The sequence below is a fragment of the Lithobates pipiens genome, unplaced genomic scaffold, assembly GCF_037356315.1.
Source record: "Lithobates pipiens isolate NorthernLeopardFrog02 unplaced genomic scaffold, aLitPip1_a1.2 Scaffold_27, whole genome shotgun sequence".
NCBI classification, from domain to species: domain Eukaryota; kingdom Metazoa; phylum Chordata; class Amphibia; order Anura; family Ranidae; genus Lithobates; species Lithobates pipiens.
The window spans coordinates 175,931,891-175,955,911 of NW_027507788.1; the positions used below are offsets into that span (position 1 = coordinate 175,931,891).

At 41.8% G+C, this 24,021-nt stretch overlaps 1 protein-coding gene across 2 annotated transcripts in view; it reads left to right on the plus strand.

Moving 5' to 3' along the window:
• The window catches only part of CDC42 (cell division cycle 42), a 53,222-nt gene extending 37,625 nt beyond the window's left edge, over positions 1-15,597 (plus strand). The window contains exon 6 of one of the 2 annotated variants that reach the window (XM_077457932.1): positions 12,373-15,597. In XM_077457932.1, the coding sequence (XP_077314058.1) occupies positions 12,373-12,462 (90 nt within the window). In that variant the 3' untranslated portion in view covers positions 12,463-15,597. Of the gene's footprint in view, positions 1-9,330; positions 12,165-12,372 lie in introns of those variants that run through there. The other variant, XM_077457933.1, reaches the window with a different exon arrangement.
• The last annotated feature ends 8,424 nt before the right edge of the window (positions 15,598-24,021 follow it).

A 24,021-nucleotide genomic window follows, 5' to 3' on the forward strand; every position in this document is an offset into this window, starting at 1 on the left:
TCGGGACTGATGTCCCGATTACGGCCGCCGGCGATCGGCTTTTTTTTTCTCTCCTCGCGCTGTCAGCGCGAGGAGGAATAATAGCCGATTACCGGCTCCGTTCTATCACATGATCAGCTGTCATTGGCTGACAGCTGATCACGTGATAAGGGGTCGGGATCGACCCCTTACACGGATCGGTGATCAGGCGAGTCTCACGGACTCGCCGATCACAGAGCGCGCCGCGCGCGCCCCTCAGGGGGCGCGCAGGCCGCTCGTAACCGGGACCACGTCAATAGACGTAGTCCCGGAAATGTAGGTCCGCGCTAATGCCGTCATTTGGCAATAGCGCGGATCTGTAGTGGTTAAAGTGTGTGTAAACCCAAATTCTGTCATCTTACCTATACAGCACTGGACATATGAATTGATTCTTAGACTATGGGTTATATGCCGCTACCTTCAGGTGATTGAGCACTGGCAAAAAGCTTTGCTGGGCACAGACTCCTGAATCAAACCTTTCAAACATATGCTGAAACGCTGATGCTCACAGTGATACAATCGATTGATACTTTACTTTCTTTCTACTTGGGGACAAAGTATCCTGGCATGAGGATATTTGCCAGCACACTATGGAGCATCGCACCCAAACTGTTTTTTTATTGAAGCATGATCACATCACAAAAAAAGTTAGTGCGACGTTTCGGAGTCATGCTGGTCCCCTTCCCCAGGCATGTGATGATATTCCAAAGTATCCTGGAAGACTGTTTTTCTTCCCTGGGTTGCCTGTTCTGTGGGAATTTCATTCCCCACCCAATGTCCTGCATTGAAGGCATGGCAAATGGATATGATTCACCTATGAGTGGGGTCAGAAATGTCATCTATGGCTGTCTGCCTGTCCCCCTGTCAGAACACAACAGCTCAGCGGGGGAGATCGTTGAAATAACCTTACATGTTTTTTTTTTTGCTGCTTTGCAATCCATGGGTTTTGTACGGAAAAAGTGTGTATCCGGCTTAAAGTGGAAGTAAACCCATGGATTTAAACAGTAAAAAAAAAAAAAAGCATGCTGGGAATAACTGCACATTGGCTGTGCTCTCAGCCAAACTATCAAACCATCCAATGGCTGGTGGCATAACGAATCACATGTGCAGCACCATTGCAGTTGAAGATTAAACGGAGGCAAAGATGACCGCTTCCTTGGCTGAAAACGATGGAGTTTTTTCTTGTTTTTTTTTTTTACCTTGGCGGTAAAGGCATAATGTGCTAGTATACATCGCATTATGTGAAACTTAACTGAAAACTAAGTCCTACAGGGATCTTCCTTCTGGGTGTGTGGACTCCGGCTGTGTGACTGGCCGGAGCCGGGATGACTTAATTTCCCCTCGCATGCGCTGCGGCACAATCATTCACAGCACAGGATTCTGAAGTAACGGTTTGGGTGGCTTTTCTTCAGAGCGCATGTGCCGATGATGTCACCGGCTGTATATATCATAAATATCTCCTAAACAGTGCATGTTTAGGAGATCTTTACAGTACCTCGTAGGTAAGCCTTATAGGCATAGGTACAAATTATGCGTGGGATTTTGCTTCCTCTTTAAGCTGCTAGTCTATGTGCTCTATCTTCATTTGGCCATTTATGCAGCCTATCAGGTGGTCTGCATTCACAGAGTCCCATTAGGAGTACATCAAAGAATTGGTTTATACAGTGGTCCATGATCTTTAGATCTAAAAATTTTTATTTTTTGCTTTTATCTATTACTAAAAAAATGTATAGTTAGTATTCGGTTTTAGATTTAAACTGGGGGTAGGTACAGCTATTACTGTCATTGCTTCTTGAGTCCAGGTTCAGTGCCAAGAGGCTGCCCTGTTTAGTGAACACAGGGGGGCGCTTCATCAGCATTTGTTCGTCACAAAACATCTTTCTACATGGATTCAAAGTGTTTTCTGTTTGGGCCAGGTGAAGATGTCACCACCTCGCCTCTCCACTGAGGTGGAAGGTCTGCTTTCATTACTGACAAGTGACATTTAAGATTGCCCAACAGATATGCAAAAATATATATATATATATATATATATATAATATTAATTTTTTTTTTTTTTTTTTTAAATGGGTCCTGGGGTTGCATGATTGGTATATTTTCCTGACCTGTCAGATCCATGCAAAAACTAGGTAGTGATTCACAAACGAGCAGCTACAATCAGTGTGACTTTTTCGAGAATGTGGAGACTGCTATTGGTGACCTACTTCTGAAAATGCTATTTATCTGACTGTCTCAGTTAATGCAACATCACTTATATGGAACAATCCTGCAACCTTGAAGACAGAAAAACTAACCCGAGGAATGGTTGGCGGTGTACATATTTGTCTCAGAACAGCTGTGCGTTAATCTAGCCGTGCTTTCATGCAGGATACTTCTTGTACCAGTTTCTCTGGCTGGACTAAGTAGGAGAATGGAAGGAAAGAGGCTGCTGGTGCCAATTATGTAACTTCCTCTTTGGCTAATAATCTCATAGTATGGTTGGACACCAGAATTGGCTGTATTTCTGACACTGCTCTTATGTTTCCCATTGACATACTTTGTTACACCAAGATGCCGTGGCAGCAACCATAAAAGCAGAAGTTATTCAAATGTAGCTTATGGCCCAGCAGTTTCACACTTTTTCAGACTCAACCAGCGAGTTTTCAGAATTGGCAGTATAGTAACAAGGACTATTTCTGAGATCTGTGTACACTCTTTGGGGGTTATTTACTAAATCTGAAGAGTGCAAAATCTGGTGCAGGTGTGCATCAGATCTTGAGTGTTTCGGTTTTAGTAAATCAACCCCACTGTATTCTTAAAATTTCATAGTTCTGTGTTATTTGATTTGTCACCAGTGTATTGGGATGGGGGGGGGGGGGTGTGGACTTGGTTATTCTGTTAAAAAGGCTCTGTAGGAAAGCATTGATCTGTATTCACTCAGGTTCCATTCACACTTGTGCAACTTGTCATGTGACATGGACATCAAAGTGGCATCCCATGATTTCCAATGAGTACCGTTCATATCTATGCAACTTTAAGTCGGAGCGACTTCAGAGTTGTTCATGCACTACTTTGGTCCAACTTCCATACAACTTGAGGGCCATAGACTTCAATGTCAACACTCAAAAGACGCATGAAAGTCGCATCTCAAATGTTTTACATGCAACAATTGTCCAGTATCACTGGTTGAAGCAAAAGTCACATTCAAGGTGCACCCATCCAAAAATTCGTGTCAGTTTCACTCCAAATTTGTGGAGTCATAGAAGTGTGAATGGTGCCTCAAAGAGAAGGCTGTTCATGAAACATTGGCTACATTTACATAGCCAGGGTCTGTGAGGCCTGGACTATTGCCTGGTAATTGCTTGCTAAAGAATGTATTTACCAAAACCTCCTTTAGCAACCTGTCCTACTTGGCTAGGTTGGTTTCAGATCCGGGTTTCAGAAATCATGCAGCCCAAAGGCCTGTTCAAATGTATTGCAAGAAGCAGCTCTTTTTCAAAGTAACTCAGGAGCCATGTCATTTTCTATAAGCCGAAGGCAACCGCTTGGAAATGGATTTAGGAGAGTCCAGTTAGTACCTTATAAGTGTTCATACTTTTTTGTTTATAATTCTGTTCTCTAATTTTTGCTTTTCTGTTCTTTTGTTCAGCAGTTGAATTGAACTGCATGCTCTAAACACCAGACCATCTTCTTCTCTTTCTGCTTCACACAGTGCCTAAAAGTCTTCCAGTACTATCAAATCACCTTTATTAGTCTTTTTGTTTACTTACTGAAAACTGCATTATTTTATTTTTTTGTTTATTTTATTTTTTTCCTTCAAGGTTTTCTTTCCTCTTTGTCTTCATTGTAGTCTGTTAGCCATCCTATCATCTTTAGGGCTTAAAGCGCTCCATTACCAGCATTGTCTGTAGCAGCACACTTCAATAACAATTGTCATTTATTTACCAAGCCTTCTAAAATGTCTTGGCACAATGCTTGATGCCCCTAAACCAAATTAAGTTCTTTGATGATCTTAAAGTGTATATAAACCCTAACAACCAACTTATTATATTTCTCCCTTGATGGTCTGCTAAATATATAATTGTTTTGTCAAATCTGTTTAAATGCAAAACAAAACTTGATCCTGCCAGAAATGGTGAGCTTTTAACTTGCTGAAGTTGGCTCATGGCACAGTGCCTCGGCTGCACTGAAATGTCAAGTGGTCTGACCAGCCCTGCCCTTTTACCTCTTGACTACAGAGCACCCTCTCCCTTGTCATATGGGGTTTAAGAAAAGGTTTTCTCTACTCCCCGGATCAGGAGTGAGCAAACTAGGGTTACAATGCTGCGTCTCCAAAGAGTATAGTAAAGTGAGCATTATCTCCCTAGGACAGGAAATGTTACTGGCAGTATCACAAAAAAAACAAAACGCAGCTACCACATCTAAGGACTGGTAAGTTGAGGTATATAATAACATGTTTGTTCTTGGGGTTTCATACACTTTGATAAGAATGTTGTGATCACTATTTATGTAGCTGTTGGTGAACCTGAAATGGGCTGAGCACTACCTGTACAATCCATTTCTCTAAAAGAGACTGTAACACTGCAAATGCCTTATCTGACACTTTTGTTCTGCAGTTTAAAATGTTCTAGCATACTTTTATTTGCAAAAGTATCCTTTTTATTTTTTTGTTTTTTATTCTTCCACAAAAACGGCTTGCCTTGGCCTTTAGAATACTTTCACACTGCAGCATGGCTAAAACGCCAGTAGTTTTTGCGGAGCTTTTCAGTTACTGGCAGGGTGGAGTTTTAAAGTTACGTGTCAATGTGACCTTAAAAGAGAAGTCCCGTTTTGCCCCTTTCAATGGGCAGGGGCGTTTTGGAAGCTCTCTTTATAGTGCTCCCAAGCTGCCACAAAGATGCTTGCAGGACTTTTTCTAACTTCCCAGAGCGCACCACCCAAGTGGCAAAGCACTCATTGCAACGAATGGGAGGCTGTTTTAAGGAGATTTACAGGCACCATTTCCAGCACTAAAATGCCTGAAAACTGCCTTAGTGTGAAAGCCACCATAAAGTGGATGTAAACCCTCACTTGTACCCAGTGAAGTGAATAGCCTCAGATTATACACAGAGATGAAACAAATCTCCCTACATAAGTTTTACATGTATATCTCCTGTCTTCAGCTTTTTATATTCTTGAGAGAGTCCACATAGTGTTCTAAATATTTCTTCCTATTTCAGCAGTGGTAGGGAACTCTAAGCATACACTGTGAGAGCTTATTGGAGGAAAGTTACAGACACCACCCCCTCCACATAGGCAGAGGAACGAATAAACTCGCAGAGCTGTGCTGTGAATAGAAAAGCTCTCTGCTGATCTCTCTGTTCCTTCCTCAACACAAACTTGTCAGAAGTTATGCTGATAACAGGTGAGCGGAGCAGCAGAAAGACACAGGACTCAGGGCTTTGGAAAGAAGTAAACACTACAGATATAGGTGCTTGGGTCAGATTTCATGAATGGGGCTTACAACCACTTTACACTCTGACCTATAGTGTTTATTGGACCACAGGGGTGTGGATTAAAAAAAGGAGAAAAAAACTACACGTCCAAAGGACTAAATTGAGGTCTCGATCTACTTGTCCTGATCATTTAAAAAAAAAATAATTCCAGCATGGAAAATAGAAGACTACAGAAAATTTTTTTGGGAAAACGACAAGAGATTATACATGGAACATCATAACCAGAGAAACCAACGACCGTATTGGACACAAAATACTGTTGTAACAAACCTTGTCTATGTTATAGCTATAATATATATGTATTTATTTATGCATGTATAAAAAACCTCTCTTTTTTTCTTTCCCCCCCCCCCCCCTTTGTACTTTGGTAAAAAAAACTTTTTATAATCAATAATAAATATTTGTATTTTATATAAAACTGGTATCAAGACAGTCCATCATTCTGTTGGGTGACTTGTAGGTGAATCATGGTTATGATGTTCCATGTATAATCTCTTGTCGTTTTCCCCAAAAAATTTTCTGTAGTCAATATATTAAGGATGAGGATACCACATACCCTTTTTCTTTTTTGTAAAATAGGCACAATAGTATAACTATGGAAAATAGAAGGATTGATGTTTTATTTTTTATTTTATTTTTTTATTAGGCAGAGGTGCTTTTAGGAATGTCTGGGGCTTCATTTTAAACTTTTTTATGGTTTTTAACATTGCTCTGTCTATCTCGCCTCCCTGCCTGTCTCCCGCACCACGCCTGGGGACTAGCAGGGAGGGGACCTTACAGTGTGACAAACACCAACTGGGTGCTTGTCGGGAAAAGGCAGTGTCCAACTCTCCTAAAGGATAGGTTCATATTTTAGGGTGTGCCATGTAACATGTTATGAATTCACCACCCAGCCCCTCAATACCTGCTGTGACAGCAGACCTGGGCATCTTCTCCCCGTGTCTGCTGCCACTCTTCAAAAAAGTGGGGCTCTGCCTACCCGGCCCTGACGCTCATTCACAGTCCTCTGAATGGCAAACTACAGGGTCCTGGCAGCCTTTGCAGCTGTCGGCTTGTTTTCAATTAACTACCATGGCACTGTGAGTGTTGCGGTAGTTCATTGACTTTTTCTGTCAATCTTTTTTTTTTTTTTTTTTTTTTTTTTTTAAAGCGCTTACATGTACAAAAACAAAATCCAATCTCCTAGTACAATGATATGTAAATGTGCCAAAAATAATTGAAGTAATTAAGTGGAATAGTGTGTAAACCCCAGCACCATTATATATTTTATAATCAAGTCCTTTACAGTATATCCACATATCTTCACTTCTGCTCAGGAAAAAAGCTACAATACACACTCACTGAAACTGTGACCCCCTTCCCCTTACAGAGGGGGTCAGACTGTGTTTCTATTATCCAGGGCAGGTCCTTTTTAAAGTTTCACCCTCATCTTTGAATCCTTATGCCCATAAGGTAAAAAAAAAAATGCCAGAAGTATCATCCTAGTGTAGGATTGAAATTATTTAAAACTATATGAAATATAAATGAAACTCTCATGGTACAGAGCCTCAATACCAGCACCAGTATATACAGCTTTAGGCAGCTTATTCTGCCGCCTTCGTTTCCCACACAGATTGGTGTGTGTTCCAAGCCTCCATTTCGATCTGGAAGTGATGTCATGCAAACCCCGGGCGCGCCCTCCTGCTTAAAGCAATTCAGTGGCTACTTGGCTGTTCAGATTGCTTTTACAAGAGTGCTGAAAAAAGTAAACCCTGCGGCTTCCCCACAGCAGGGCCAAATGTGTTTAAAAAAAAAAATTTTAATAAAAATCCTCCTGCCCAGCACCCGGAACTGCATGTACACATCACTGTACCAGTGAAATGACTGCTGTAGTACTGAAACTTGTCCAAAAATAGATACTGTAAGCCAGATTCTCAACATGAAATCAGCAGACCTGATTTTAAGTTGAGGGTCAGCACTAAAAATGGCCATTTTTGGCAAATAAAGTAGGCCGTCATTTCAGCAAACAATGTTTCTGAGGTCACAGATCCTTTAAGGCCATGTCTGCTTCAAACTATTTTAGCTTCAGGTTATATAGGCCAGTTGCTGGCCAGTCATATAGGCCAGTTGCTTCTGTCTCTCTTGCTTTGGAAATCTGCCTACTGGGGTTTTGGGGCTCTTCTCACCGTGGCTGTTGTAGCCAATATAGCCTTGTTTTCTTGATTTAGGTGAGTAGATTCAGCTTGTTTTGTTGATTCCACACAAGGAGTGAACTGACTTTAGCAAAAGTTTCTGAATACTTGAAGCTAAACAGCATTGTAATGGCTACAATAGAGAGTTATGGACTCTGGGGGGAGTCAGCACTGCTAACACCCTGAAGAGATAGACTCATGTATTGCATTTGATATCCTACCTACACACTTAAAACTAAAATATTTGTGTGTGGCTTTAAATATGTCAAAATTGAGCTTCTGATGGGCACATTTGTCCCAGTGACCACTGTTAAAGGTGGGATTTCCCCCTCACTTTGAGATCTGAGGGAAAATCCCCCCTCCAGTGACGCATACAACAATAAAACGTAATAAAGGTTCTTCCCAACTCCTTCCAAATCTATATGACTTAACTGTAGTTTCTTTTTTTACAAAGTAAAGCTAAAACAAAAAAATACCAATGGCACAACTTCCTCTTTTCTTTGAATACATTTTTTTTAGTGAGGGCATTCTTCTAAAAGAACAATCTTATCCTGAGAAAAGGCTCCCTTAAGTCCCTAGGACAGTGATGGTGAACCTTGGCACCCCGAATGTTTTGGAACTACATTTCCCATGATGCTCATGCACTCTGCAGTGTAGTTAAGCATCATGGGAAATGTAGTTCCAAAACATCTGGGGTGCCAAGTTTCACCATCTCTGCCCTAGGAAAGCCTACGCTTCCAGGTGAGTCTCAATCTTCTGGGTCTTCTGCAGGTCTCATTGGTTCCTCCTGATGATCTCCACATTACCAGTGACGGGGAGGTAAGCAGGGGGATTCATTGAGAGCTTCAGAGGTACCCAGATGATCAACACGCAAGAGAGTGTCTGTTTCTGTGCAGACTTTTGGGGGACCACATGTTAGGATTGGAGTGCCATTTGGTGGGAGAGGAAAATATGTATAATGTTCTAAAGGAATCCCTTTGCCAAGAAAATTTTTAGACAGGGTTGTTTAAAGTGGAACTAAACCCATTGATTTAACGGTCTCAAACAGTCACATTCCCGGCATTTCACATTGGATGTTTGACAGTTTGGTTAAGAGCATAACCAATGTCTGGTGTCATAACTGATCACATGTGCAGCCTCATGGCAATTGAAGATTGGAGACCAGAATGAGTTTCCTTGGTTGAAAACAGGAGGTTTTAGTTCCACTTTAAACACTCGGCACTAAAATTCTTCCCATGCTGGCTTCTCCTCTAGGTTTCTGTCCAGTAGAGGTTGGTGGGAAAAGGAATAGCATTGCATGACTTTTTTTTATGCATGCTGGCGTTTACAGCTCCAAAAGCTACTGTTTTCATGTCTTATTTTATTTTTGGGTGCAGCACAACCATAGATTTGTCTTCCACCAAGCACCTGACAGACCATGTTTCCAACTTGCTGATAATGGAGAAGTGATATTCTGCAAAACGGGCTTCTTTTTGCTGTAACTGTTACTTCTAACCATACTAACAATAGCATGTCTTCTCTGCCACAAGTTTCCTGTGATTAGGAATTGCTACGGGTTCCTAAGTGCTTTCTTTTTAATTTTTCAATACTTTTTTATGTCTGCTGTTTCATTTCTTTCTAATCCTCTAACCTCGCTGCTGTTTTCTTTCCTTCCCTCTGTCTTGTAGAGAGGTCTGAAGAATGTGTTTGATGAGGCTATCCTAGCTGCCCTCGAGCCTCCGGAAACTCAGCCAAAAAGGAAGTGCTGTATATTCTAAACTGTTTAACTGTTTCCTCCTCCCCTTTCTCTCAATGCTGCTTACTATGTCCACCTACTGTAGCAATTCTAATTAATAACGACAAGCAGAAACTCTAATAAAACCGAGATGTTGGCAAAACCTGTGCGTCTTTCCTTAACAATCCCAACCTGACAGCTGCTTGCCGTGCTTTTACAAGGCAAAAATTGGACTCTCTTAACTGTTTCTTGGGTTGCCTAAGCGTTTTAATAGCTAAGAAATAGCTAACATGTACTATTCTTATAAAAGTTGTTCTTGATCCGCAACAAATTATTTGCTAATGATTTTCTGAGAAGTCTGATTAGTTGACAATTTTTACAGTGGAGTAGTCATTTTGTGGGCTTTCAAAATTTACCATAGAGGCTCTCAAAAGTTCACCCTGGAATAATTTTGTCAACATGAAATGGCCATACAACACATTTACCTTCACTGACCACCCTATAGCAGTTTTACTGCTACAGGGCGGTAGCTGTGCGCCGGATCATGAGTGTATGTTTAAATGATCAAGCTCTTCTGGGTAGGACATGCGCACCGCTGGTGGCTCATTCCCGCTGTGATAACGCACAGCGAGAGCCTAGTGGGGGGTACAGTGAACTTGCTGTCTGCCAGCACCCGCCGATTGTTTATAACAGAGAGCTCTATTTGTGAGGGGGGAAGGACATTTTATTTGAGCACAGTGTCACATGACTGCGCAATTTGCAAAGTAACGCAGTGCCGCATTACAAAAATTGCCTGGTCGGGGGGGTTAAATCTTCTGGAGGTTAAGTGGTTAATGCACAGCACCATATTTTACTGCACTCTAGTTTTCCAGCAATGGCCAAGGGATACTCCTGGGTATTAGCGACTTCACGCAGCACATGCACAACTTGTAATTTGCAAAGCCTGTTTGGGAAAGGCTTCCTCTGTGCCCTGATGCTATCAAAGGTATAGCTGGCACAAGGTGGGCTGAACTACATATTAATTCTGGTAAATAGCAGGCTTTGTCAAATGCTGATTGCTAGACAACCAAAGCATGGACAGATATCAAACATGTTGCAGTACATTTTGTCAAGGTACATGTGTTATATGGCAGCTTAGGCTGGGTTCGCACTGGTGCGATCAGAACTTGCATGTGATTTTTTATTTTTTTTTCCCCCCTGCATTGCTGTGCACATCACATGCGATGTATGTGTCATGCAAAATTGGCTATTCAGTTCGTGTCGCTGATTTCACATCGCGTTTGAACCAAATGGTACAGAACCGTTTTTGTTTTTGGGGGGGGGGGGGGGGGGGGGGGGGGTTGTTTTGTTTTTTTCTTTCCGCACCCAAGCAATCCGATTCCTGTCCGAGTTCACACTGTAAACCAATTTTGGGGGTGTCGTTAACTTTACGCTGACACACACAGTGGTTCGCAGAGGGCAATGTGAACTGCCTGCAAGTGAGATGCGGGAACCCGCACTAGAATCTCGCTGGTTCCCACAGTGCACCAGTGTGAACCGAGCCTAAGTGTTCATTCTATAATTCAAGGTTGAACTGCCACTTCAAAGCCTTACAAGAGTTGCAAGTTCTTCCCAGTGGAGGTCCATACTTGTGCCCCCAATTGTAAAGGAGGATTCCTCTTTCTCCTTGGTAAGCTGCAGTGCAAAATGTGGATTGAAGCGATGAAGCCTCCAAAGTGTGGTTGGATTAAAAGGGCAAGATTGGAGTCCAACAACAGAAGTCACCTAGAGTTTAAAAAGAAGTCAATGGTTCATTTTAAACCCACCCAGAATCCAAATGATGGCAATGGTTGGGTTTGCCTTATTCTCCACATTGAGTCAGCTTTGTTTTGTAACTTCACTAAGAACTTGCTGAATTATGTGTTCTCGTTTTGCCCTCAGTGGCCAATGGAAATTCCTAGTGCCCTGAGCAAAATGGCCATCTTCACCGTGTGTTAATAGATGGTGCACCTTAACTCTGAATAAGTTCTAAGTGACAACCCTGGCCAAGAGACTGCTTTGGGGGTAGAGGGGGTGTTGAGGTTTAGTTAGATCATAACTTTTAAAATTTTAGTCTTAATGCATTTTACTTTTTACCGTTTTGGAAAGGGCGGGTCTGCCTGATCCCTTTTCAAACCCACAAGTCATTTGGCTGTGCATTGTAGTGATTAGTGTCCGCTTTTGTGGTAGATATGAGAAAACATATTTTAATCTTCCCTTTTGAACACTGTAACTTAAAAAAAAAAAAAATTGTTTTCATTTGACGAAGCATTGTGTATTCTACCCTTCGGGAATGCAGTAAGATTTGCTGAGACTATGCTGGTTTTGTCATATGCTTAATGAAGTTATTTTCAATTTTTACCTTGTGTTGTACATTTGGCGTAGTATTTACTTTTGTACTTCTTTTTTTTTTTTTTTTTCACATTATTTGCATTAAATGGCTGCTAAATGTGATGGTGTGCTTTCCATGTATTTTCTGCCAATTTGCCATCTGTGCCATACTCTTAGCCATTACTTACACTGAAAACTGTTAAGGACCTGGTCGAAGAGCAGCTCAAAAATGAACTGATTGGAACCAAGGACTTTGTAAATGCAAAGAAGAGACTTTTGTGCCATTATTTCCTTCACTTGACTCGGTCCCCAGTCTTGAGGAGCTCTTTTCTGACAGGGTGTCTATTCTTCGTGGTGTTTCCTTTTAATTGTTGGCATCAAATATACTGTTAATGACTGCTTATCTATTCCAAAAACAAATACATATTTAAGTTGAAATCTCTTGTGGTCTTACTCTACAAAAGGTAATAAGAGCTGTGCAAAAATGAAACCTGGGTTCCTAAGGTTAATCCATGGGAGTTTAAGAAGGTTTGACATTTTTATGTTGACATTGTTTGGAAAGCTTTTTGTTTTTTATTTTTTACATTATCTCTTCTGAAATCATAAAATGAGACTGCCCATTTCTTTTCTGTTTGACCCTTTCCAGAAAGGCCTAAAGAATGTATTTGACGAGGCAATATTGGCCGCACTGGAACCTCCGGAGCCCAAGAAGAAACGCAAGTGTGTGCTGCTATGAAAAACCTTCAGTGGTCTCCCCCCTTCTCCAGAGCTGGTGTTGGCATCAAACTAAAACAAAACAAAAAAACATGTTTAAATCAAAACTAAAGATTAAATATAAACTTTTTAATTTTTTTTTTTCACGTTCATGACAAAGGCCCTAAACTCATCACCAGCCAAAAGCCAGTGGTGATATCTGAAAATACAAGCCCAGCTACATTTAAGTCTTGTAGAAAAGATTAGTTTGAGCAATTGTGTATCCACCGAAAAACACAAACACTGATTATTGCTAGTTTGTTTTTTTTTTTGTTTTTTTTCCTGTCTTTTTTTAATTTTATTATGTATTTACAGTTGCTAATGTCTTATATTAAAGAACAAGGCATGCTTCATCTATAACGGACTAATTTTAAACCTATTTTATATGTTCATCTCTTACATCAAGCTGATAGGAGACACCTTTAACACACACAAGCAGGCAGGCTGATCAGGTGGTGTACACTTCCTTACTGCGTTAGTTATGGAGGTTCAGATTGAAGGCAAGGGTGCCCACTCATTGTTCCCAGGCCATCAAATGGGCATCCCAAGAAAAATGATTCCTCATACTGTACTGTAAAGAGAACATGCTAATCAACTTGGTAAAATTCGCAGGTAAAAGCACAGAAAAAAAATATTTTGAATGCTTACTTGCGGTGTTTTTCCTTTCATCTTCTTACATAACGTTTTTCTGTAGCTGCTGGAGAAGGAGCGAAGGGAAATAGTATAGCAGTGATGGCAAACCTTGGCATCCCAGATGTCTTGGAACTACATTTCTCATGATGCTCAACTACAATGCATGAGCATCCTGAGAAATGTAGTTCCAAAACATGTGGAGTGCCAAGGTTCACTGTCAAGGGAGGAGTGACCACCTTGAGCCTGCAGACATCACATCTAAGATGGCGGCACCAAGCAGCAGCCTTGGGGCTATTGGATGTCTGCACAAGGGAGGCTTTTACTGGTTAAAAAAAAAGGCTAAATTGTTAAATTCATATATAATCTTATGGAAAAAATGTCAAAGGGTAACTCCACTTTCATGGGGGAAAAAAAATGGCAAATAAAATCTAGCTTGTACAACTGTGACACAAGTCATATTGTGATTGAATGTTATTAAAAGTTTCCTTTCCTTTTTAACCTGCAGTGCTGTAATTTTCTGTAAATGCGATGCAATATGGATACCTGTAAGTGTTCTGTACACCAGAATGTGTACAGAGCACTCTCCAGAAACATTGTTTCCTGCTTGTGTGATTGGCTCACTAATTTTCCCCAGAAGCTCTGCCCTGAGATAAAAGTCAGATTCCAGGCATAACCTGTAACAAAAATGTTATTTTCGGTGAGAGACTCCCTAAAGGGATTCAGACCCTGCAATTTTCCTTAGAGGTCTAACAACTCTCATTAGACTCACTCGGCACAGGGGGCACAGATAAATGGTGATTTCTTCAGAATAGCAAAAGGTAGGAACTTGCAACAAAGTTTCTTAAAATGCTTGCAATGTACATAAAGCACCCAGAGAGAAATATTTTTTTTTTTTTTCTCAACGGAAGTGGAGTTACACTTTAATATGAATCGTCTGGCAACATGGTCTCTTTAAGGTCCAGGCTATCTTCCTTTAGAAGAAGCTTCTTAATTTACAGAGTTTAGGATACGAAGTTGAGGTTTTATAAGACCCCCTTTGCTCAGGGAAAATCTTTCGCACACTTTGCAGGTTGGTGACATTCTGTACTCTTAGCTCCTTTAATCTTTGATTTCTAAAGATACAAAGCTTTTCCAACAGGGTTTTTCCGCTATGCCCAATTGGAACACACAGCCCTAATTGTTTAAAGAAACAATTTTTAAACTGACTCAGTCTAGACAGAGATACGATGGCTGCCAGTGCCAAATTGTTTTAATGTGCGTTCCTTGGGGCTTACCTGAGACAAGCTGGTGTGTTGGGTAAAAGCTCATATTTGTTTCAGGTTGTTGGGTTGCTAATTGACACAAGGATAAGGACACCAATCATGGAGTATGCAGCTCCAAAAATAAGGGCCAATGGCAGCTACTCTTTTCTACCCTGACAAGCTCCCTGTAGAGCAGGGGTCCCAAACTGGTGGCCCTCCAGCTGTTACACAACTAAGTCCCATGAGGCATTGCAAGGCTGACAGTTACAAGCATGACTCCCTCAGGCAGAGGCACGATGAGACTTGTAGTTTTGCAAAACTGGAGGGATGCCAGTTTGGTACCCCTGCTGTAGAGGCTTGTTTCCAGCAGATGCCATTTGAAAACGCATGCAACAAATGCCTTAAAGCGCGTTTTTCTTAACGTTTATAGGATTCATTGTATTTTCACAGAACCCCTCTCAGTTGACTTGAACAGAATACTGAAGTCATTGCACCAAAAAATACAGCATGCAAACTTGTTGTTGTTTATTGCTGTTATGCATCTGGGTACAACATATTATTTTGGCTTCATTAGAAACCATGTCTTTCCTCACAGCCATGCATTTTGTTTGTGCTTAAAAAATTTTAGCAAAATGCTTGAATTTTCTAGCAGGAAGAAGCCCTAAATGTTTCAAGTATGGGACCGTTGCAAAAAACAAATGGCGAGTGAAATCTGCTAAATCCAACAATGGTGATCTAGCGTGCCATGAAAGCCTTTTTAAAATGGTAGTTCCTGTTTGGCAGGGAAGTTTAGAACAAGATTTACAGCTGGGTTCTCCCATTTTTCTCTTATCTTGTTGGATTTGATTTTCTTTTTTGCATCATTAAATAAATGGTCAACTTTAGTTCTGCCCTGTGTTGTCCTGAGGGAGTGGTATTCTATATTCTTTCCCCAGTTAGTTTGACATTTAAGGGACCAGTAAATATAATACTCCAATGTACATGTTTGCATGCATATAAACAGGAATCCTGAGGCAGGATTTCAGTCTCTAAATATACTGTCAAGAAAATAGACACCAGTGTTAATAAGGATTTTACCAAACCCACTTTTTCCAGAGGTATTTTTTAATATGTAGGGAAAGTATTCCATCTTCCCCATTGAATAACTTGTAGGCTCATTAGTATTGAACCAATGCTTTGTTCCATGTTTCAGTTCTTTGTATATGCATACTTTTCAGATGTATTAAACATAAAATATCTTCCGACTCATGCTTACCTGTTGTTTTCTACTTGGTAGTTTTGTGGGAGGGGGGTTATTTAATGATATTTACAGTGGACCTTTAAGCGGTTAAGCCACTGTACTGCAAACATCCTATCCCATCTGTTGGCTATCATCTATCCTAGTGCCTGAAAAAAAAAAATGCGGATTATATCTTCTAGCCATGTGTCTTCTGGCGCTCACATTACTACTCGGCTCTCTCCTCTGCCTGGCTGACAGCTGTAGTGGGTGGAGCCAAGCACTACCACTGACATCAGCCGGAGAGGGGAGAGAGTTGAGGAGTCACATGAGCGCCAGAAGACGCTCGGGTATAATCCTGTTTTTTTTTTTTTTTGCAGCACAGACATTAGTATAGATGTTGAATAACAGAGGGGATGGGATGTTTGTTGTAAAGTTATGATAGCAGCAGGAAGTAAAGGGGCGGGGAGCATAGTGGCACAGACTAGCTGACAGACACAGGGGAGGGGGGAAGAGAGGAGAGTAAACTGACGACAGTGTCAGGCCTCAGCAGCAATGATAAACCGTGGTCAGTTTACAGGGGGTATTGCCAAGCAGGATCAGTCAGGTTTTTAAGTGATTGATAGAAGGGGCCAAATTACACAGCACAAGCACTGTGCTGTATAACCTGCTTTAAGGCAGTGGTACTCGGTTCCTGTCCTCAGGACCCACTAACGACCAGACTTTAAGTACTACCTTGGGAAGATGTTTTAAATGAATAATTGTGCTAATATTAACCTAATATTGCACAGTGTACCACCAAATTAAGTGAATAATTATGAACATATAGTGAACCGTACAAAATATAAGAACTATATGAAATTCCTTCTGTGCAATGGTAACAATAAAGCAAACCTTTGCCACAAGTAAAAGAATATCACATTCCACTGCGTTCAAACCAAAGTCTCTGCCCATAAATTCACATAAGTGGGACTAGATAATCAAGCCTTAGTCTTCTGAGTAACGGATGGTTCATTCAGAGATTGCACTGCTGATTCCCGTGCATGAACTTGCAACTTTCAACAAGCTTGCCTAATATTAAAAACCAGAAACAAACAAGACCATTGCTCAGATAATATAACAAAGTGATCCCTATTTAGTTAGGCCTCTTTCACACTGGGGCGGTGTGGGCGTCGGTGGTATAGCGCTGCTATGCGACCCCCAGCGGGGCAATTTTAACCCCCCACAAGTGGCCGAAAAAGGGTTAAAACCGCCTGCAAAGTGCAGCTGCGCTTTGCCAGCGGTATAGCCGCGCTGCCCCATTGATTTAAATGGGTAGGGGCGGTTAGCAGGAATTTTTTCACCGTCCTGCTAACGAAAGGGGCCGTTTTTTTTTCAGGCACTATTTTTAGCGCTGTAGTGCCTGAAAACTGCCTCTGTGTGAAAGGGGCCTTAGGGTGGACCTCGCTCACGCTTCCCCGCAGGATAGATTGCATATGAAATGATCAGTTGCATACAGCATGATGTATGAGGAGATCCCAGCGCTGACAGTGCACACAAAACACTGCTGGTAACGTCACAGGCTTCTCCTGACTAGTTTCATCACTAGACACGTGACTTTTTCAATGACGACTTCATGACTTTTTTTTTTTATGTGAATTTATTTAATTTATTGGCAGAGACTTTGGTTTGTACACAGTGGATTGTGATTCTTTTACTTGTGGAAAAGGTTTACTTTATTGTTACCATTACACAGAAGGAATTTAAAATATTTCTTATATTTTGTATGGTTCACTATATGTTCATAATCACTTAATTTGGTGGTACAATTTGGTGTGCAATATTAGTAGGTTGATAGCGCAGTTATTCATTTAAAACATTTTATTTTTGTGTACCAGTTCACATATATAATTGCAGCTATATTATTTAGTTATCTTTTAATATTTATTTCTCACGTATTTTAATATTTATTCACATCAGCGCTTTAGTATATTTTGACACCTTGGGGAAAAATGCAGATTAGAATCACTAAACAGGAAATCTGGCCTGCTAGTGGGTCCTGAGAACAGGCTTTGAGAACCACTGCTTTGAGGAAGCTGGATAAATGTATTTTCTTTTTTCGGGGGGTGGTGGTGTAACATAACAAATGCTTTAAGGCGAATATAATTTCAGGTTAATCATTTTTGATAAATGACTTTCTTGGGAACCAACCAGTTAACCCCCCCCCCCAATCTTATTGAAGCTAAGTCCAGCCAAAAAAAGCAAAGGAAGAGGCGCCTCTGGGTGTAGAGATAACATACACTTTAATTAAAAAAAACGTATTTAATACAGGCAACTCACATTTTGGATGTGGTCTATGAGCATTCAGTCACTTTAAAAGCTGAGCATGGATGTGGTCATCTGACAGTCCGTCAAGCTGAGGCGCTGTAGCCGCTAGTGGCCAGGAAGTGGCACAGACGCCAGCCGTGGAGCACAGTTCAAAGCAGAGCGAAGTCTGGAGCGCCGGCGGAGAGAGATGACATCATGAGGTGGGTGCGACCGGTTTCGTGAGCGTACAGGCTGAGGTTGTTTGACCGCCGCACTCCTTCATCAAGCAAGTGGGACAACAACAAAGACTGATATATATAGGCCATGCACAGGAGGAAGGGGAGGAGGCACTTAAAATGCAGGTGCAGAGGATTACAAATCTTAGTTGCAAAAAAAAAAAAAAGGGGGGGTGTCAGCAAATAAGATATAAATGAATTGGAAATGGAAGCTTTTAAAGTGACTGAATGCTCATAGACCACATCCAAAATGTGAGTTGCCTGTATTAAATACGTTTTTTTTTATTAAAGTGTATGTTATCTCTACACCCAGAGGTGCCTCTTCCTTTGCTTTTTTTTCACAGACTTTGGAACATGGTTTCTGTCCTTCACTGATGGCAGCCCTGGATATGGAGCTCCTGGTTTTAAATGCTTTCCTTTGTTCTACTGGACAGTAGCTCTTATATTTATAATCATACGGATCTTTACATAATATGGACTCTCACTCATATAATTGGATATTTGGTTTCAATTGGTGAGAGACTGGTGGACATTGGGAAAAATCTTTGACCCTGTTTTTGCGCATTTTACTTGTGTACAAGTCCAGCCAAAACCTTTTTCAGGTTTACATAAAATGGAGTTAAGATTTCTGTCCAGTGTTTTGTTTTTATTTTTATTGCTGTTACCATCATCTGCTCCTGCTCTACATGCCAGAAAAGGGAGAGAAGCCATAAACCAAACACTTTACGTCATCTCATCACACTGTCCTGTGACACTAGAACTAAATGTAGGCTATAATCTGCCTGATAGCGACTGCTCTGAAAACCCAATAAAGGTTCTAACGCTTTTACATTCCTTTAAAAAGAAAAAAAAAAAAGTTGGAGTTTGTTGTACACCTCGTCTAGCAAAGTGTATTATTAAGCTGGGTATCTGTTCTTAGGGTTTTTCGGTAAAAGAGCTTCATGTGGCAATAAAGAAAATATTATTACATAAAATAGTAATAAAGGTACCCTTGTACCCACCCCAGTGCAAATGCACTGTGAGGTATCGGAGAGAGCACTAAGTCAGGTTAACTCAAAACTGATGACCTGTAAAGCTTTTAAAGAATAGCCTGTGGAGCATTTTTTTGTGCTTTTACAGGCACACACGATTTTAAGACTTGACATGTTTGGATTCCATTTACTCAGTGAAACCCCCTATTAAAAAAAAAAAAAAAAAAAAAAAAAAAGTATAATTTTGTTTGCACAAAAACACGTGCATTTCATGAAAAAGAAAAAAAAAAGTTTTATAAATGGCTGTGCAAATATTGTGTGACAAATTGCAACTGCCATCTTATTCTCCAGGGGCTTGTCCTTAACATTTTATATAACAGCTTGGGGTTTTAAAGTACTTTTTTGCTTTCAATCTTAATTTTATTGGATTTTTTTTTTAAATAGACAAATTTGAATACATTAATGGCATAATCATACCATCAGTCAATTTACAAATACATTATACTAGCTCACATAAAAAATAAAAACGGGGGAAAATTATGACAACACATACAGATCATGTTTTGAAAGAGTATTATGATTTGTTTAGATTCTGCTAAAACTCCCATAGTTAAAGTACTTTTGTAGCAAAAAAAAATGCAAATTTTAACGTGTACAGAAACAAAAAAAAAAAAAAAGGGCCCCAGTATGCAAGTGGTTAAGGAGCATTGGCAAACTAATGACATCATTGTTCTATTTTTATACCTGTAACCAAGGTTTCCCCGGTCTATAGAGTTCTGCTATGCAGAGGCATAAAGAAAGAAAATATGACAAACCTTTGAGTACCTGTACTAGTGGTGTTAAAAGCCGAAGCTTTTTCATTGCATACCTTACTTTATATACAGTTCTATCATTGCTGGATGTTTGTGTAATGCAGGCATATCCTAGCTGCGGGAAGGGGGTGGCAGGGTGCTGTACATAGCTTCCTAAAAAATATCTGGGGACACCTACCTCTGTACTCCTCAAAAGCCCTCAACATTGATGCCAACAGTGGACTGGCTTTTTGGAACGGATATAAAAAAATGTCTTGATGAGTGGCTATCAGTCTGGAGCAGTGGACAGTTAGGGAAATTGCTTTTGAATACAGACTGTCCTTGGTAATCGCCACATGTGATGCTGAGCATCTGTGATTGAAAGAACGGAAATTCAGTGAATGAAATAGGTGAGCCAAAACCAGTCGGGTTGGGGAGGAAAGAGACAGCCTCCCATGAGGAAATGAGGCCGGTGTCTTGTCTAATAACGTCCTCCATCGGATAGTGTCCGCTGTGTACTGCGCATATGCAGTACACCGCAACACAGATTCCGAAAATTGCCGAGGATGAACGGCGCCTGCGCCGTGAGTCCAGGTTCTATCCCCACTAGCCAAGTGGACATAGAGTAGGAATACAAAAGAGCCGAGCCCGAAGCGTGGCGAGCGAAGCTGGCCCGCGAGGGGCCCTTTAATACTCACAACCCTATGTCCGCTTGGATGGTGGGGCTACCACCTCCACTCTCAGCTCCAATGCTTTGTTTGCTCCGTACTGCGCATGCGCAGTGCGGGGCGGACACTATTTCATGGCCGGACACTATTTCATGGCCGGACACTATACGGCAGAACACCGGCTTTGATTTGCTGTAGCTTCTAAAGCAAACTTTGAGATGCTTGCTGTGCAGTGACTGCAGAGTTGGCATCCTCGCTCCTTTGCAAGACTGAAGGTAAGGCTGGCGTTCAATTTAAAGATTACATTTTCTTTAATGAAATCTTGGAATAATAGGATCCTGTAGTATAAAATTGGCTTTACCAAGTTCTCCTTGAACAACAGTATGAAAAAAAAGAATCCTTTTGGATAGAGGATAGAGGCTAGAGAGAGGTTAAATGTACAATGTGCAAGCATAAGGGAGGTGAGGGGTTAACATACTGGTCAGATCAGAGGCAGGATGAAGCTGACATATACTGTAGAGCAGTGGTTATCAACCCTGTCCTCAGGGCCCACTAAAAGGCCAGGTTTGCAAGATAACTGAAAAACATCACATGTGATATCATTTTATGCTCAAAGATTGCAGTATTCTAGTCTGCATCTCACCAAGTTAATACATAAAACCTGGCCTGTTTAGTGGGCTCTGAGGACAGGGTTGATGACCACTGCTGTAGAGGGTACTCCTACTTTACATTGTAGAAAAGTAATTTCATCAGTGTTGCCACATGAAAAGATAGAATAAAATATTTACAAAAATGTGAGGGGTGTACTCACTTTTGTGAGATACTGTAAGTAGCTGAAGGATTGTTTTCACTTATTTAAAATCATGCTTACAGTGAAAGAACTCCAGAGCTGATCATCGGGGTCCAAATTCTGAGGCTGCTAAAAAGTGTGCCCATTGATGTGTGTCTCCAAAGGAGCCATCATGGATCTTGTAACCTAAAGGCCTTCTAAAACGTACTACCTGCACCTTGTGTTTTTCACCAACATAAGATAGGCATTGATCCTGTAGTTTCATGGTGTCATCTGTTGCCTTGTACACAGCCTATGGTACAGTAAATCTTCACCTTTTCATGTCTGCAGTTTTTGATTGTGTTTGAACATGAGGCATGCGGCATGGCGCTGCACAGGTAATGCATGACCTCTGTCTGTAGACTAAGAACTGACAATTCCTGGGTCTCTCAGTCTAGAATGGTGCAGGTGGGAGCTGAATAGTAATTGGATTGGAAACTGACACAAACAAGCACTGCAATTAACAGTTAACCATGCAGACTTTCATCATGTTAGCACACCCACTTTTGAGATGCAACAAAGAGGAAATGGTAAGGCATGGATTGGATACTGCATGACCTGGGAACAAGTTGTCTGTCCATTTAGCGAATAGGGACAAGCTTGGTGAATGAATACAAAGACAGGGGATTTAATCAGCAGTGACACTACAATCTGCAGGTAAAACGGGTGAGCCCATCATTACAAGGTAAGGTAAACAAACTGATCACAGAGAAAATAACTACACCAATAGTTAAAACATTTGAAAGTGTACAATACCTTTAAGCAAGGGAGCATCTGGTCCAAAGGTAAAAAGGGCAAAGTAATATGATAGAATATTGGTTCTTGTGTACTGCTTTTGGCTAGAGATTGGCAATGCAGTGGAACCTCCTTTCCTAGTTGACGCTTATTACAGGGAAACCCGTTGGGTGGAGCCACATCTGTGTCACGCACAAGCCAGCTGGCGAGGCCCGCGGCCATGTCTGTATTTTGCTAGCTTTTGATCATCTAACTGTAAGCGCAATATATGCTTTTAATAAAAAGACTTTAACATTCTACACCAACAATTGCTTTCCTCTTCCTATATATGCCTGATAATTATCACGGACCGGATATACTGTATGCTTAATTGAATATTGGGTGAAATCCTTGGGTGTTAACCAGTGGCATCACTAGGGTTGTTGTCACCTGGTGCGGTAAAACATTGTGCCCCTCTCCCCCACATTTTTTTGCCCCTGTTTTCTGAAAGTGCACCAAAGATGCAGCATGCAAGACTTTTGGTGCTCTTTAAGAAAATGCAGAAAACAAATCACACAACCTAATAGAAATCTATAGGACTGCAGCTATAACTGTGGGTAAAACATAGGAAAACTCCCTTTACATTACACAGCCCCCGCACCTCTGGTTCCCTTTACATTACACAGCCCCGCACCTCTGGTTCCCTTTACATTACACAGCCCTCACACATCTGGACCCCTTTACATTACACAGCCGCTACACCTCTGGTTCCCTTTACATTATACAGCCCTCACACGTGGACCCCTTTACATTACACAGCCCCCCACACCTCTGGATCCCTCTACATTACACAGCCCCACACCTTTGGACCCCTTTACATTACACAGCCCCCTGCACCTCTGGACCCCTTTACATTACACAGCCCCGCACCTCTAGTTCCCTTTACATTACACAGCCCCCGCACCTCTGGTTCCCTTTACATTACACAGCCCTCACACCTCTGGACCCCTTTACATTACACAGCCCTCACACATCTGGACCCCTTTACATTACACAGCCGCCACACCTCTGGTTCCCTTTACATTATACAGCCCTCACACATGTGGACCCCTTTACATTACACAGCCCCCCACACCTCTGGACCCCTCTACATTACACAGCCCCACACCTTTGGACCCCTTTACATTACACAGCCCCCTGCACCTCTGGACCCCTTTACATTACACAGCCCCGCACCTCTGGTTCCCTTTACATTACACAGCCCCCGTACCTCTGGTTCCCTTTACATTACACAGCCCCCGCACCTCTGGACCCGTTTACATTACACAGCCCCCCCACCTCTGGACCTCTTTACATTACACAGCCCCCACACCTCCTGGACCCCTCTACATTACACAGCCCCACACCTTTGGACCCCTTTACATTACACAGCCCCCTGCACCTCTGGACCCCTTTACATTACACAGCCCCGCAGCTCTGGTTCCCTTTACATTACACGGCCCCCCGCACCTCTGGTTCCCTTTACATTACACAGCCCCCGCACCTCTGGTTCCCTTTACATTACACAGCCCCCGCACCTCTGGACCCGTTTACATTACACAGCCCCCCCACCTCTGGACCTCTTTACATTACACAGCCCCCCACACCTCCTGGACCCCTCTACATTACACAGCCCCACACCTTTGGACCCCTTTACATTACACAGCCCCCTGCACCTCTGGACCCCTTTACATTACACAGCCCGCACCTCTGGTTCCCTTTACATTACACAGCCCCCGCACCTCCCGTCCCCTTTACATTACACAGCCCCCGCACCTCTGGTTCCCTTTACATTACACAGCCCCCGCACCTCTGGTTCCCTTTACATTACACAGCCCCCGCACCTCTGGACCCGTTTACATTACACAGCCCCCGCACCTCTGGACCCGTTTACATTACACAGCCCCGCACCTCTGGA